Below are 14,906 nucleotides of genomic sequence, written 5' to 3'. Positions count from 1 at the left end.
GTGCCCCAGGACAGGAACTTTTGAGTGAAGTTTCCTGGTTTAAAATCCTAACTGCTTTGGGTATTTTGTCCAAGCCACTTAACTGTTCTGTTCAGTTTTCTCCTTTGTAAAATGGGAATAGTAATTTTTAGGGCTTCTGTTGGCTTGACTTTTCTGGGAAAATAAATAGTCAACCTGCATAACTGTATGTGGTACCCTCAATAAATGTACCAGGTTCATATGGGTTTTTAGGATTAAATAACTTAATATATATAAAATGCTCAAACAGCACTTGGCACAGAGTCAATACTTAATTAATACGACTTATTATCTAATGCAAGTTAAATGTCCTAAGAACTAGTGTTTGGTGGTACACACTTGGGGAAGTGCTGGATAAAATGGATAAATAGGAGCTGGTTTCAAATTATTATTATTGTGTGAAATTGGTTATTATGCTATAATCTGAGTTCAGTAATGGCCTCACGATTTTTGAAACACCTTATAACAATTAGTATTATCACTCTTAAAAACTAGAATTGAAAGGATGAATACCCTCCATTTGCATCGACATGGATGGAACTGGAGGGTATTATGCTAAGTGAAATACATCAAGGAGAGAAAGATATTTACTACATGGTTTCACTCATATGTGGAACATAAGGAATAGTGCAAAGGACCACAGGGCAAGGGAGAGAAAACTGAATGGGGGGAAATCAGAGAGGGAGACAAACCATGAGAGACTCTGGGAAACAAGCTGAGGATTACAGAAGGGAGTGGGGTGGGGGGATGGGGTAACTGGGTGATGGGTACTAAGGAGGACATGTGTGATGAGCACTGGGTATTACATGCAGCTAATGAATTGTTGAACACTACATCGAAAACTAATGATGTATTATATGCTGGCTAATTGAACATAATAAAAAAAATAGAAGGGAGTTGGGGGAAATTGGAGGGGGGAAATGAACCATGAGAGACTATGGACTCTGAAAAACAATCTGAGGGTTTTAGAGGGGTGGGGGGTGGGAAGTTGGGTGAGCCTGGTGGTGGATATTATGGAGGACACATATTGCATGGAGCACTGGGTGTGGTGCATAATCAATGAATTCTGGCACACTGAAAAGAAATTAAAAAAATAAAAAACAAAATAGAAGAAAAAAAATAGAATCTTGTCTATCAAGAGTTTAAACACATCTCTCATTTTTGACCCAATAATTCTACTCCTGGATTATGCCCTTAAGAGATGTACAAAGAAAGCTATTATAGATATATTTGAGAAATTACTAGCAATGCACAGCCTAATTACAATGATGTAAAACTACCCATAATGCTAGGAAGAAGTACATCCAAATGTGATTAGTTGATGTTTCCAAAGTGGCGAATTTTCATATTAATAGTTTCTTATTTTTCTATACTCTTTTTTTAACTTTCATAATCAAGAGGGATAAGCTATAAAAATAATTCTCACCTGCCTTTTGAGAGCTAAATATCCATGTATGTATTTTTTTTTTAAATTATTTATTTATTTATTTTTCAGCATAACAGTATTCATTGTTTTTGTACCACACCCAGTGCTTCATGCATCCGTGTCCTCTCTAATACCCACCACCTGGTTGTATGTATGTTTTTAATGCACATTCCTTCCTTTCCGCATACCTGCCAGGTGCTCTCAGGATCAGAGTGGGGCAACATGCTGTTGTGGGAAGGCGGCCTCATCAAGGTTGAGCTCTGTCGAGCTGCAAGGAAGTCTTGTCATCAGGGTCCCATTAACCAGATAATGCTGGATGAGGGCGAAGTTATCACCATTGGGGCAGATGGATGTATTAGGGTAAGTTTTCTTGACACTAGGTCATAGCACCCACATCAAAGCCTTCCAGATCAGCCTGTTTGATCAGATTCTTCTTTCTCACAAAGGTCACTTGATGAAAAAGATCAGTGGTCATTGATTCCCAGGGCCAATGTATTTTAGATAATGTTTTCCTTGGGGTAAATATTTAAATTCTAGTCAAAGTTAATTTACAGCATCTTTGGCATGCATTTTATGAGGGTATCTTTTGTTATTTTGATTCGGTCGTTGACATAGTAGTTTCAGAAAATGAAAACCTATTTTAGCAGAACATAGTGGATACTGATGTCCTTTCAAAACACACAGTATGAATGGGCCATTTTCTAGGGACAAAAATACCAAACACTTCTTATTTTTGACTGAGGTTACCAATTAGAAATACACTGAAAAGTGAGCTGATGAGGTTTGCCTATGGCAGCTCCTCTCTCCTTGCTCCTTACACTGGTGAACTCACTTGTCCTCACCTGTAGACACTATCCTGTCTATAGTGTGGGCTAGGCGGGAACAGGGCTCCAGCATCTAAGTGCTCCTGATTGTTGTCCTACCTCGTCTCCCACCCACTCATGTGTATGTACCCAGTTGTTGCTGGCAAAGCCGGAGGCTGCTGATTTGCCTTGTGGCCCTCTTGGTGCATATCCCTACTGGTGCCTTTCATAAGAGAGTGGTAGTATTCTCAGGGTGTTCTTTATGAAGCATTATTATGAGAAGTAAGACTATATTTTTGAAAATAGTCTGGTTATTCTATGATACCTATTGTGCTTATTATGTTTAATACACTGTTTAATACACTGTTTAAGCCTATCGCATTCTTATCTTCTTGCCATTGGTTTTTGAAACCAAGTATACATTTTTACATTTACCATATTAAATTATATTAGATTTTACTCATTGTTCTGGGAAATTTTTATGTCCTTTTGTTTGTCATATAGTATATTCACTATGCTTCTGAGATATATGTTACCCCAAAATGTCAAAATACCAACTGGAAGGAAACCTCAAGAGAAAAGAAGTCAGATAATTCACAGAGGGTCCCTTCATGAACACCACCAATTTCTAAACTGGCTTCTTTTAAAAATTTCACCCTAATTTCTTTAGTCTTTTACACAGTAAATCTCTACATCTAATCCTTTAGGAAAAACCTACCCCATTCCCAGGGGTTAGTTCTAACCTAGGACTAGGGCCTCTCCCCAACAAGGCTAGCCTAGGAGACAACACCAAATCTCTTTGAAAGATACTTTCCCAAAGGCTGAGTTATTGAGTCTAGGTTAAAAGGGTGGGGTGTGTCAATAGATTCATCCAGGGTAGCTTTGGTACTTCACAGAGAAGTCTTTCTCAATCTATCTGTCTCCTGAGGTGAATCTGTGTTCCTTCGTGCTTTGCATAGCATTCTGTTCTCCTGTCCCAAGACAATAATCTTTACCTGAATGGTATAGTCTAAATCAATAATGAGAGCCATTTTCTGTGAAGACATCATCTACATCCATTTCCTCCTCTTATAATGAAGATTGTGCTTGAATCATTAAGAAGGCCTATTTCCCCTTTCCAGGGGATCACTGGTAAAATCAAAACCTGGCTCATTATTGTGTTTTGCTGAATAATGGAACCATTTACTCCTTAGGGCCACTTTATATCCAGAAAAACCTGACAAATACCTTGACATAAAGTTTACATTGGGCAAATTAGAGTTCTTATTCAGGCTGTATTTTCTCACTAATCTCCATATATACAGAGGAAACTATTACAATTTATTATTTTTCAGTTGGAAGCAATATCCCAGGGATCACGTTTTGGCTGGTGTTCCCATTACATCTACTTGCTAATTTGCATGAAGAAGAAGAAATGACTTTTGGAAAAACAAAATCAGGATCTTTTTTTTCTTTTTTCTTAATTTTTTAAATTTTTAATTCAATTCAATCAACATATAATGTATTATTAATTTCAGAGGTAGAGAACAGTGATTCACAAGTTTTATACCCAGTGTTAAATACATCACATCAATGTCCATTACCCATCTCCCCCATCCTCGGACCCCCTCCCCTCTAGCAACCCTAAAGTTGTTTCCTATAATTAAGAGTCTCTTATGGCTTATCTCTCTCTCTGATTTTGTCTTGTTTTATTTTTTTACTTCTTTTCCCCTATAATCCTCTGTTTTGTTTCTTAAATTCCACATATGAGTGAGATCATATGATAATTGTCTTTCTCTGATTTTGCTTAGCATAGTACCCTCTAGTTCCAACAACATTGTTGTAAATGGCAAGATCTCATTTTTTTGATGGCTGAGTAGTATTCTATTTTGTGTGTGTGTGTGTGTGTGTGTGTGTGTGTGTGTGTGTGTGTGGTATGTGTGTATACACCATATCTTCTTTATCCATTCATCTGTCAATGGACATCTGGGCTCCTTCCATACTTTGAACGTTGATGTGGACATTGTAGACATTGATGCTATAAACATTGGGGTGCAGATGCCCCTTTGGATCACTGCGTTTGTATTTTGGGGGCAAATACCCTGTAGGGCAATTGCTTAGTTGTAGGGTAGCTCTATTTTCAACTTTTTGAGGAACTTCCATGCTGTTTTCGAGAGTGGCTGCACCAGCTTGCCTTTCTACCAACACTTTAATAAGGTTCCCCTTTCTCAGCATCTTTGCCAATGTCTGTTGTTTTCTGACTTGTTAATTTTAACCATTCTGACTGGTGTGAGGTGGTATCTCATTATAGAAATACCCTAGTGCTGAGTGGTGTTGAGCATTTTCTCATGTGTCTATTGGCCATTTGTAGGTATTTGGAGAAATGTCTGTTCATGCCTTCTGTGCATTTCTTGATTCGATTTGTTCTTCGGGTGTTGAGTTTGAGAAGTTCCTTATAAATCTTGGATACTAGCCCTTTATCTGATAAGGCATTTGTAAATATATTTTCCCATTTTGTCAGTTGTCTTTTGGTTTTGTTGACTGTTTCCTTTGCTGTGCAAAAGCTTTTGGTCTTGATGAAGTCTCAATAGTTCATTTATGCCTTTGTTTTCCTTGCCTTTGGTGATGTTTCTAGCAAGAAGTTGTCATGGCCAAGGTCAAAGAGGTTGCTCCCTGTGTTATCCCCAGAGATTTTGAAGGATTTCTATCTCACATTTAGGTCTTTCATTCATTTGAGTCTGTTTTTGTGTATGGTGTAAGGAAACGATCCAGTTTCATTCTTCTGCATGTTGCTGTCTAATTTTCTCAACACCATTTGTTGAAAAGATTGTTTTTTTCCCACTGGATGTTCTTTCTTACTTTATGGAAGATTAGTTGGCTGTAGAGTTGAGGGTTCATTTCTGGATTCTCTAGTCTGTTCCACTGATTTATGTGTCTGTTTTTGTGCCAGTACCATACTGTTTTGATTATTACAGCTTTGTGATAGAGTTTTAAGTCTGGAATTGTGATACCACTGGCTTTGGTTTTTTCTTTTTTCAACTTTCCTTTGGCTATTTGGGTTTTTTTCTGGTTTCATACAAAGCTCAGGATTATTTGTCCTACTGCTGTGAAAAATGTTGATGGTATTTTGATAGGAATTGCACTGAATGTAGACTGCTCTAGGTAGCATACACATTTGACAGTATTTGTTCTTCCAATCCATGAGCCTGGAATGTTTTTCCATTTCTTTGTGTTTTCTTAATTTTTTTCACGAGTGTTCTATAGTTTTTTGAGTACAGATTCTTTGTCTCCTTGGTTAGATTTATTGATAGGTATCTTATGGTTTTTGGTGCAATTGTAAATGGAATTGACTCCTTACTTTCTCTTTCTTCTGTCTCATTGTTAGTGTATAGAAATGCAACTGCTTTCTGTACATTGATTATATCCTGCCACTTTGCTGAATTTCTGTATGAGTTCTAGCAATTTTGAGGTGGAGTCTTTTGGGTTTTCTACATAGAATATCATGTCATCTGCAAAGAATGAAAATTTGACAACTTCTTTGCCCATTGTGTGGCTTTTTATTACTTTTTATTGTCTGATTGCTGAGGTTTGGACTTCTAGTACTGTTTTTAACAGCAGTAGTGATAGCGGACATCTCTGCCATGTTCCTGACCTTAGGGGAAAAGCTCTAAGTTTTTCCCCATTGTGAATGATATTTGCTATAGGCTTTTTATATATAGCATTTATGATATTGAGGTATGTTCCCTCTATGACACACTGAAGAGTTTTAAGAAAAGATACTGTAGGGACACCTGGGTGGCTTAGTCAGTTAAGCATCTGCTTTTCGGTCAGGGATCAATGCCTGCATTGGGCTCCTTGCTTAGCATGGAGACTGCTCTCCCTCTACTCCTCTTCTGCTTGTGCTCTGACAAATAAATAAAACCTTTAAAAGGAAAAAGAAAGTGTACTTTGTCAAAATGCTTCTTCTGCATCTACTGAGGGCATCATATGGTTCTTGTTCTTCTCTTATCAATGTCATATATCACATTGATTGCTTTATGGATATTGAACCACCCTTGCAGCCCAGGTATAAATCCCACTTGGTTGTGATGAATAATCCTTTTAATGTACTGCTGGATTCTATTAGCTAGTATTTTGGTGAGAATTTTGACATCCATCTTCATCAGGGATAGTGGTCTGTAATTCTCTTTTGGTGGGGTCTTTATCTGGTTTTGTGATTAAGGTAATGGTGGCCTCATCAAATGAGTTTGGAAGTTTTCCTTCTCTCTCTTTCTTTTTTCCTTCCTTCCTTTTTTTCTTTCTTTTTCAAACAGCTTCAGAAAAATAGATATTAATTCTTCTTTAAATATTTGATAAAATTCCCCTGGGAAGCCATCTGACCCTGGGCTCTTGTTTGTTGGGAGATTTTTGATTACTGCTTCAATTTCCTTTCTGGTTGTGGGTCTGTTCAGGTTTTCTATTTCTTCCTGTTTCAGTTTTGATAGTTTTATGTCTCTAGGAATATATCCATTTCTTCCAGATTGCCTAATTTGTTGGCATATGATTGCTCATAATATGTTCTTATAATTGTTTGTATTTCTTCAGTGTTGGTCATGATCTTTCCTTTTTCATTCATGATTTTATTTATTTTGGTCCTTTCCTTTTAATTTTTGGTAGGTCTCACCAGGGGTTTATAAGTTTTATTAATTCTTTCAGAGAACCAGCTCTTAGTTTTGTTGATCTGTTATGTTGTTCTTTTGGTTTATATTTAATTGATTTCTGCTCTAATCTTTATTTATTCTCTTCTGCTGGGTTTAGGCTTTATCTGCTGTTCTTCCTTAAGCTCCTTTATATGTAAGGTTAGGTTTTATATTGGAGAACTTAATTCTTGAGAAAGGTTTGTTTTGCTATATGCTGCCCTCTAAGGACTGCCTTTGCTGCATCCTAATGGTTTTGAAGAGTTGTATTTCCATTTGTTTCCATGAATTTTTAAAATTCCTTTTCTTTTAGATTTTTATTTTATTTGAGATGAAGAGAGAGAAATATCAAGAGAGAGAAAGAGGGAGAGAGATACTGAGAGAGAGAGAGATACTGAGAGAGAAGTAGTGAGAGAGAGAGAGAGAGAAGTAGTGATACTGAGAGAGAGAGAAAGATACCGAGAGAGAGTAGTGAGAGAGAGAGAGAGAAAAGTAGTGAGAGAGAGAGTAGTGAGAGAGAGAGAGAGAGAGAGAGAAGTAGTGAGAGAGAGAAGTAGTGGGAGAAGAGTGAGAAGCAGGTTCCCTGCTGAGCAGGGTACCCAATGTGGGGCTTGATTCCAGGATCCTGGGACCATGACCTGAGCAGAAGGCAGATGCTTAACTGACTGAGCCACCCAGGTGCCCCTAAATTCTTCTTTCATTTCCTGGTTGACCCATTCATTTTTTAGTAGGATGCTTTTTAGCATCTATGTATATGAGGTTTTTTTTTTTTTTGAAAATTTCCTCTTATGATTGAGTTCCAGTTTAAAAGCATGTGGTCCACAAATATGCAGGGAATGATCCCAGTCTTTTGGTACTAGTTGAGAACTGATTTATGACCCAGTATATGATCTGTTCTGGAGAATGTTCCATGTGTACTTGAGAAGAAGGTGTATTCTCTTGCTTTAGGATGGAATGCTCTGAATATACCTGTGAAGTCCATCTGGTCCAGTGTGTCATTCAAAGCTTTTGTTTTCTTACTGATCTTCCACTTAGATGATTTGTCCATTGCAGTGAGTGGGGCGTAACATCCCCTACTATTATTGTATTATTATTGATGTGTTTCTTTGATTTTGTTAGTAATTTGCTTATATCATTGGCTGTAGCCATGTTAAGGGCATAAATATTTACAATTGTTAAATATTCTTGCTGGATAGACCCTTTACTTATGATATAATATCCTTCCTCATCTCTTTTTACAGTCTTTGATTTAAAATCTAATTTGTCTCATATAAGGATTGCCATACCAGGTTTCTTTTGATGCCCATTAGCATGAAAAATGGCTTTCTGCCCCTTCACTTTAAGTCTGGAGGTGTTTTTGGGTCTAAAGTGAGTCTTCAGGATGGCTTATCAATGGGGCTTGCTTTTTAATCCAATCTGTGTCTTTTGACTGGGTGGCAATTAGTGCATTTACATTCAGAGCTATTGAAAGATACGATTTTAGTGCTATTGTATTACCTGTTAAGTCACTGTTTCTGTATGTTGTCTCTGTTCCTTTCTGAACTGTATTACTTTTTGGCTCTCTCTTCACTTAATGGATCACTTTTAATATTTCTTTTTTTTTTCTTTTAAATTTAAGGTTTTTATTTATTTGACAGACAGAGATCACAAGTAGGCAGAGAGGCAGGCAGAGAGAGAGAGAGGGGGAAGCAGGCTCCCTGCTGAGCAGTGAGTCCAATGTGGGGCTCGATCCCAGGATCCTGGGATCATGACCTGAGCCGAAGGCAGAGGCATTAACCCATTGAGCCACCCAGGCGCCCCAACTTTTAACATTTCTTGAAGGGCTGGTTTAGCGATCACAAATTCTTTTAGTTTTTGTTTGTCCTAGAAGATTTTTATCTCTCCTATTTTGAATGACATCCTAGCTGGATAAAATATTCTTAGCTGCATATTTTTCTCATTTAGCACCCTGAATATATCATGCCAGTCCTTTCTGGCCTGCCAGGGCTCTATGGATAGGTCTGCTGCCAGTCCAATATTTCTACCCTTGTAGGTTATGGATCTCTTGTCTCAAGCTGCTTTTAGAATTTTCTTTTTATTTCTGAGATTTGCAAGTTTTACTATTATATGTTGAGGTGTTGACCTATTTTTTTTTAAAGATTTTATTTATTTATTTGACAGAGAGATGGCAAGAGAGGGAATACAAGCAGGGGGAATGGGAAAGGGAGAAGGAGGCCTCCCACTGAGCAGGGAACCTAGTGCAGGGCTTGATTCCAGGACCCTGGGATCATGACCCGAGTTGAGGGCAGATGCTTAATGTCTGAGCCACCCAGGCACCCCAGTGGATTTTTTTTTTTTTTTTTTTTTGAGCAGGGGTCTTTGAGCCTCCTGGACTTGAACACCTGGTTCCTTCCCCAGATTAGGGAAGTTCTCCATTATAATTTGATCCAATATACCTTCTGCTTCTCTCTTTCCTCTTCTTCTGGGAGCCCAACTATTTTAATATTGTTTCACTTTATGTTATCACTTGTCTCTCAAATTCTTCCCTCATGATCCAGTAGCTGTTGATCTTTTTCTTAGCTTCTTTATTCTCCATCATTTTGATATTCTATATCACTAACTCTCTCTTCTGCCTCATTTTTCCTCATAGTTAGAGCCTCCATTTTTGATGAAATCTCATTAATAGCCTTTTTAATTTAAACTTGATTAGATTTTAGTTCTTTTATTTCACCAGAAAGGGATTCTCTAGTGTCTTCTATGCTCTTTTTTTTTCAGGCCCAGCCAGTATCTTTATAATAATTATTCTGAACTCTAGTTCCAATATCTTACTAATGTCCATATTAATTAGGTCCCTGGCAGTCAGTAGTGCCTCTTGCTCTCTTTTTTTGAGGTGAGTTTTTCCCTCTTGTCATTTTGTACATAGAAGAATAGATGAACAAGAGAACAAAATACTTAAAGGGCAACAGTGACCCCAGAGAAATGCACATTTAACAAATCAGAAGAGACCTGAACTGGGAAGTGGGGGGGTGTTGGTCAGGGTGGGGGTGGAGAGAGAATATGATCAGGCTGGTGAATAGAACAGAGCCATACACCAGAATTTGGGTATGTTTTGGTATATTAGAAGAACCTAGATTTCAAAATTGTAAAGAAAGAAAATATATATTATACATTGAAAGGTTGGAATGTAACTGTAAAGATGAAAATTAAAAATGACTAACAAAAAGAAAAAAAAGATTAAAAAAAGAAGAAAAAATAATATGATCAGACAGGTGAAGAGAATAGAACTATACACTAGATTCAGGGTGTATTTTAGTTGGTTAGAAGAAACTGCGTCCCAAAATGTAAAAGAAGATAAAATTTTATGTATACAAAAATAAAATTAAATACAATGAAAAGATAGAATGTTACTATAAAAATGAAAATTAAAAAGATTTTTAAAAAAGAGTTGATAAAATAAGAAATTGGTTGAAAGGGGAAAGAGAAAAAAATTAAAAGACTAAAGAATCATGGGCAAAAACCCCATGAATTCTATAGACTATTTTCCCCTAGCACTGGAATTTTGCAATTCCCTACAATCAGTGAACTTGTTCTTAACTGGATGTTTTTGCTGATCTTCTGGGAAAAGAGCCCGTTTTGCTGATTTTCAGGTATCTTTGCCCCAGGATCAATTTCACTGCCTGTGGCAAGGGGCCAGGCTACGTAAACATCTCCTGAGGATTGCTCTATGTGGCTTTTGTTCCTGAAGACTTTCCACACAACTTTAGAGGATGAGAATGAACATGGTGGCCTCCCAATCTCCAGCCCCAGAGCCTAGAGCTTGGGGCCCCACTCCTCAGTGAGCCCTCAGAGAAAAGCAGTCCATCACTCCCATCTCCTTGGTCTCCATCCACACTCTCTGCTCACTTAGCCTGTGATCAAGCCTTCCAACCTCAGGTGTGCAACCTGAGTGTCTCTAAACCCTGCAACCTCTCTGGCACACCCCCCATGCCACTCTTCCTTGGGGAGGAAGAGGAGTCTCCCCGGTTCTGCCACTTGTTGGGCTCCTACTCAGAGAGCAGTGGAATGACTGTGCCACAGTTCATGGTGTATGGCAACCCTGAGCTGAGAGCCCTCTCCTGGGCTCACTGATAGGAGCTGGCTTCCTCACTCCAATGCCTAGGAGCTCTGCAGCCTTCATGCACCACAGGTCTTCCTGCGACCTTGGGGATTCTGTGACCATACTGTCCCAGCTAAGATTCTGCCTGTTTTACCACCTGATCACCTTTCAGGCAGGACAACCCTCACAGGAGCAGACTTCTAAAAGTTCTGATTTTGTGCTGTGCTGCTATATCACTTTCTGGTAGCTGGCTTACAGAAGATTCCTCCCCTAACCCCATGGCCTATCCTCCCATATATCGCCTTGGATTCACTTCTCTGCACCTTCTACCTTGCGGGAAATGGTCATTGTTCTATTTGTAGAGTTGCGGCTATTTTTTTATATCTCCAGTTGAGTTCACAGATGTTCAGAGTGATTTGATAGCTACCTAGCTGAATTCCTGGGACCAGATGAAACCAAGGTCTCCTACTTCTCTGCCATCAATCAGGGCCCCTTCTTATAGAAAATATAAATTCAGAAACTACTCATTGATTAAAGTATTTTCTTATTTTATAAGATCTGGGATTTTGAGACAGTAGACACTGCTGATTCTATTGATGATACTGGATTGTTAGAGATCGAGCCCATTAATGAACTTCAAGTAGGCAAGAATGTCAAACTCTTCTCTATGATAAAAATGAACGAGATTGGAAGTAATTTTTGGTTGGCTCAGGTAAGTTGTGTTCTTTTCTCTTGGCAACTAGAGACAAAATCATAACATAATTTATTATCACTATAAGTCCATTTTACTATTAAGACTACTAGTGATAAGTCAATGAAGATTACCTGAATTTTGGTATTTAGTTAATCTGTATTTTATACACAAAAAACCAATTAGCATTCTCATTATATTAAACTGACTATATATGTATTATGAAAATGTTTCCTTTATTGTGTGTTCTAAGATATATAGCAATTGCTTTTGTTAAATTTCAGTCACACTTTAAAACATATGTAAGGTTTTGATATTATTGTTTGTTCTTTAACTAGAAGAAAATTCTTTTCATTTGATAAGAGTTAAAAATGATGAACTATTATTGGTTATTTAATTTTTTAGGATGCCAATGGAGCCATATGGAAGCTTGACCTTAGTTTTTCAAATATTGTAAGTTGTCTCTTTTTCCCCCCTAATTCTTATAACAAAAGTCTGTTATTCTTCTTTAAAAAATATTTTGTCTTTCTCTATATTTGATCATTGTTCCCATCAAAAACTTGTCCGACGTGTCCTAGTCCTGAGAATTTATTCTCTCTCTGATTTTATTTAAAAAATGAACCATCTCAGCAAACTTTACTAGAAATGTGGTAATGATAATGCCTCATGTTATCCAGTGCTTTACAGTTGTCATAAACTTATGGTATTTTCATTTATATTCTCTTCTGCATCCCTCATAGCTACCCTGATGAATGGGTGGACAGTTGCCATCACCTCATTTTACTGGTGAGGAAATGGAAAGCCTTCAACTGTAAAGCCAGTACTGTTTCTCCTAATTCCAAGTCTAGAACTCTTTCTAGCCTTTTATGCTTTTGTTTTTTAAAAAGATTTACTTATTATTTTAGAGATGGGAGGGACAAGGGGAGAGAGAGAATCTCAAGTAGACTCCTGCTGAGCATGGAGCCTGACGTGGGACTTGATCTCCCCACCCTGAGATCATGACCTGAGCAGAAACTAAGGGTCAGATGCTTAACTGACTGAGACACCCAGGCACCCCACCCTATTATGCTTTTAAAAATTTCTATTCAGATAAAATCACACATGTGTTATAGGGTTTTATTTATATATTTTTAAAAAACTTGACCTTAATTTGATGTTAACTTTTCTTTAAGATCTAATGGGATTTCTTTATATTATCAGACTCAAGATCCAGACTGCCTCTTCTCCTTCCATTCTGGAGCTGTTGAAGCCTTGGCAGTCTCTCCCCTTACTTACCTCATGGCCACTACTGCCTTGGATTGTGAGTAGGAACTCCAAATGAAAATACATCTGGTCTTTTTTGTTTTGTTTTCCGCCCCAAATTTTATATGTGTTTGATGAAAAGCATTTGAGAACTTTTCCAAAAGGTAAGCCTCTTGATGCAAGTGAAGTGAGTTTTTGTGGAGGAGAGAGGAACTAAAGTACATCAGCCTTGGTTATTGTGAAAGATTAAGGATATGGTAAGTTACAAAAATGCCATTCATTTTGGTATTATCCACATTTATGCCTTTCCTATTTTTTTTTTTTTCCACCTTCCTCCTTCCTTGATGCGTGGTGAATCTTTGTGGGTTATGCAAAGTGAAATTAATCCATCAGTCAATCATCAGTTGTTTGCTTTATTATCCATGATTACAAATTACCTGGTTGAGGGTATTCATGTAAATTTTTGACTAAAGAAAACATATTAGATTATTAGTTTATTTATGTATGAAATTTCTTATTATAATGCTTAACATGTTAAGTAAGCCAAGGTTATTTTAAAAGAGGACATATATATGATTTGTTTCTTTTAAAACTGTCTTTCTGTAGGCTCTGTTCGAATCTATGATTTTGCTAGCAAAACTCCTTTGGCTCAGATGAAATTCAAACAGGGAGGTACTGCCCTTGCTTGGGTACCCCAACTGGTGAGTTAATAACAAACTTCTGCTGGAATGTATTGGTAAATATGGTATATCAGTGCTATTTCTTAGAAATCTATTTTATGACTCTGGATTTTGGAGAAGAATAAAACTTTTAACTTAGTTTATTCACTCATTCAGAATTTGATAAAATCATATGACCTTGCTTTTGTGATTTTTGTCCTGTTTTAATAAAAATCTATTTTTATGCCACTTGCAAGTTAGTAATCATTTCATGTTATAAAATAATTACTCAACAGAATTTTGTGTATCTATCATCTAGCTGACTGTGATTTCATTTCTTCTGTTTATATTCCCAGCCTGCCTGCAATGTGCTGGGTCTTGGTCTAGCTTCTGGGAATATAGCAATGAACAGAAACAAAAATACTTGCACACATGAATCTTACACTTTAGTGGGAGAGAGGAGGCAGAAATGGACAATAAAGAAAAATAAGTAACATATGTGATAGTTAGATAATAAGGCCTATGGAAAAAAATTTAGGCAGATAAGGAGTTGTCCTAGTTATCTATTGCTGTGTACTGAACTATTGCAAAATGTAGTGGCACAAAACAGCAATCTTTTTATTTTGCTCATATACTGTCTGGATTGGGAAATCAGACAGGTGACAACAGCAGTGGATTATCTCTGCTTCGTTGTGTCTGAGGCCTGGAATCATGTAAAGCCTTCTTTATCATCAGTCTGGCACCTGGGCTGAAGACTGGCTAAGCTGGGCTGTCAATAGGAGTGCCTACCTAATAGCTTCTTCATGGGGCTTCTGCTTCATCACAGCGTGGTGGCCTCAGGGTAGGCACATACTTCTTAAATGGCAGCTCAGGACTCTAAGATCTAGTGTTCCAATAAACAGGCAGATGCGGTGGGCCTTTTAGAACGAGACTTGGAAGTCATATAATGTCAGTTGTACCGACTCACCTGAGTGAAGCAGTCACAAGGCCCACCCAGATTCAAGGAGGGAGGGACCTAAATGGCATCTCTTTATGGGGGATATGCCAAAGAATTTGCAGCCAAGTTTTTAAAATATCATGGGAGTATTTGAGGAATGTTTTATCCTTACTGTTTTGGGTTGAAATCAGAGAGAAATTGTTCTAGGACCAAGATAAATGTGGAAATGGATCGAGTCAAGGCCAGATAGTAGAACTCAGGCCTGGGATTAGAGGCAGGTCAATGAAAAGGTTAGAATAAGGAGAAACACACAGAGTGTTTGTCTTACCAAACCAGGCTGACTCTTTATCCTGCTTCATTTACACTCTTACCTGAAGTATTTCAATTATAGCCATATAAT

The 14,906-nt window shown here is 37.6% G+C and overlaps 2 protein-coding genes across 11 annotated transcripts in view; one reads left to right on the top strand and one right to left on the bottom strand.

Annotated features, from left to right (window-relative positions):
• SIDT1 (SID1 transmembrane family member 1) overlaps positions 1-14,906 on the bottom strand; it is a 479,838-nt gene that overhangs the window by 191,693 nt on the left and 273,239 nt on the right. The window lies entirely within an intron of this gene.
• The window catches only part of CFAP44 (cilia and flagella associated protein 44), a 151,704-nt gene that overhangs the window by 24,694 nt on the left and 112,104 nt on the right, over positions 1-14,906 (top strand). For all 10 annotated transcript variants that reach the window (XR_014313403.1, XM_082737190.1, XM_082737192.1 and 7 more), the window contains 5 exons: positions 1,640-1,804; positions 11,534-11,689; positions 12,074-12,121; positions 12,869-12,968; positions 13,517-13,611. Coding sequence is in view for 9 of the 10 variants with exons in the window: in XM_082737190.1 (XP_082593316.1) it covers positions 1,640-1,804; positions 11,534-11,689; positions 12,074-12,121; positions 12,869-12,968; positions 13,517-13,611 (564 nt within the window). In the remaining variant the exon portion in view is untranslated. The remainder of the gene's footprint in view (positions 1-1,639; positions 1,805-11,533; positions 11,690-12,073; positions 12,122-12,868; positions 12,969-13,516; positions 13,612-14,906) is intronic.

Source organism: Mustela nivalis (assembly GCF_964662115.1).
Source record: "Mustela nivalis genome assembly, chromosome: 1".
Lineage (NCBI taxonomy): Eukaryota > Metazoa > Chordata > Mammalia > Carnivora > Mustelidae > Mustela > Mustela nivalis.
This window is presented reverse-complemented; position numbering and strand designations above follow the sequence as displayed.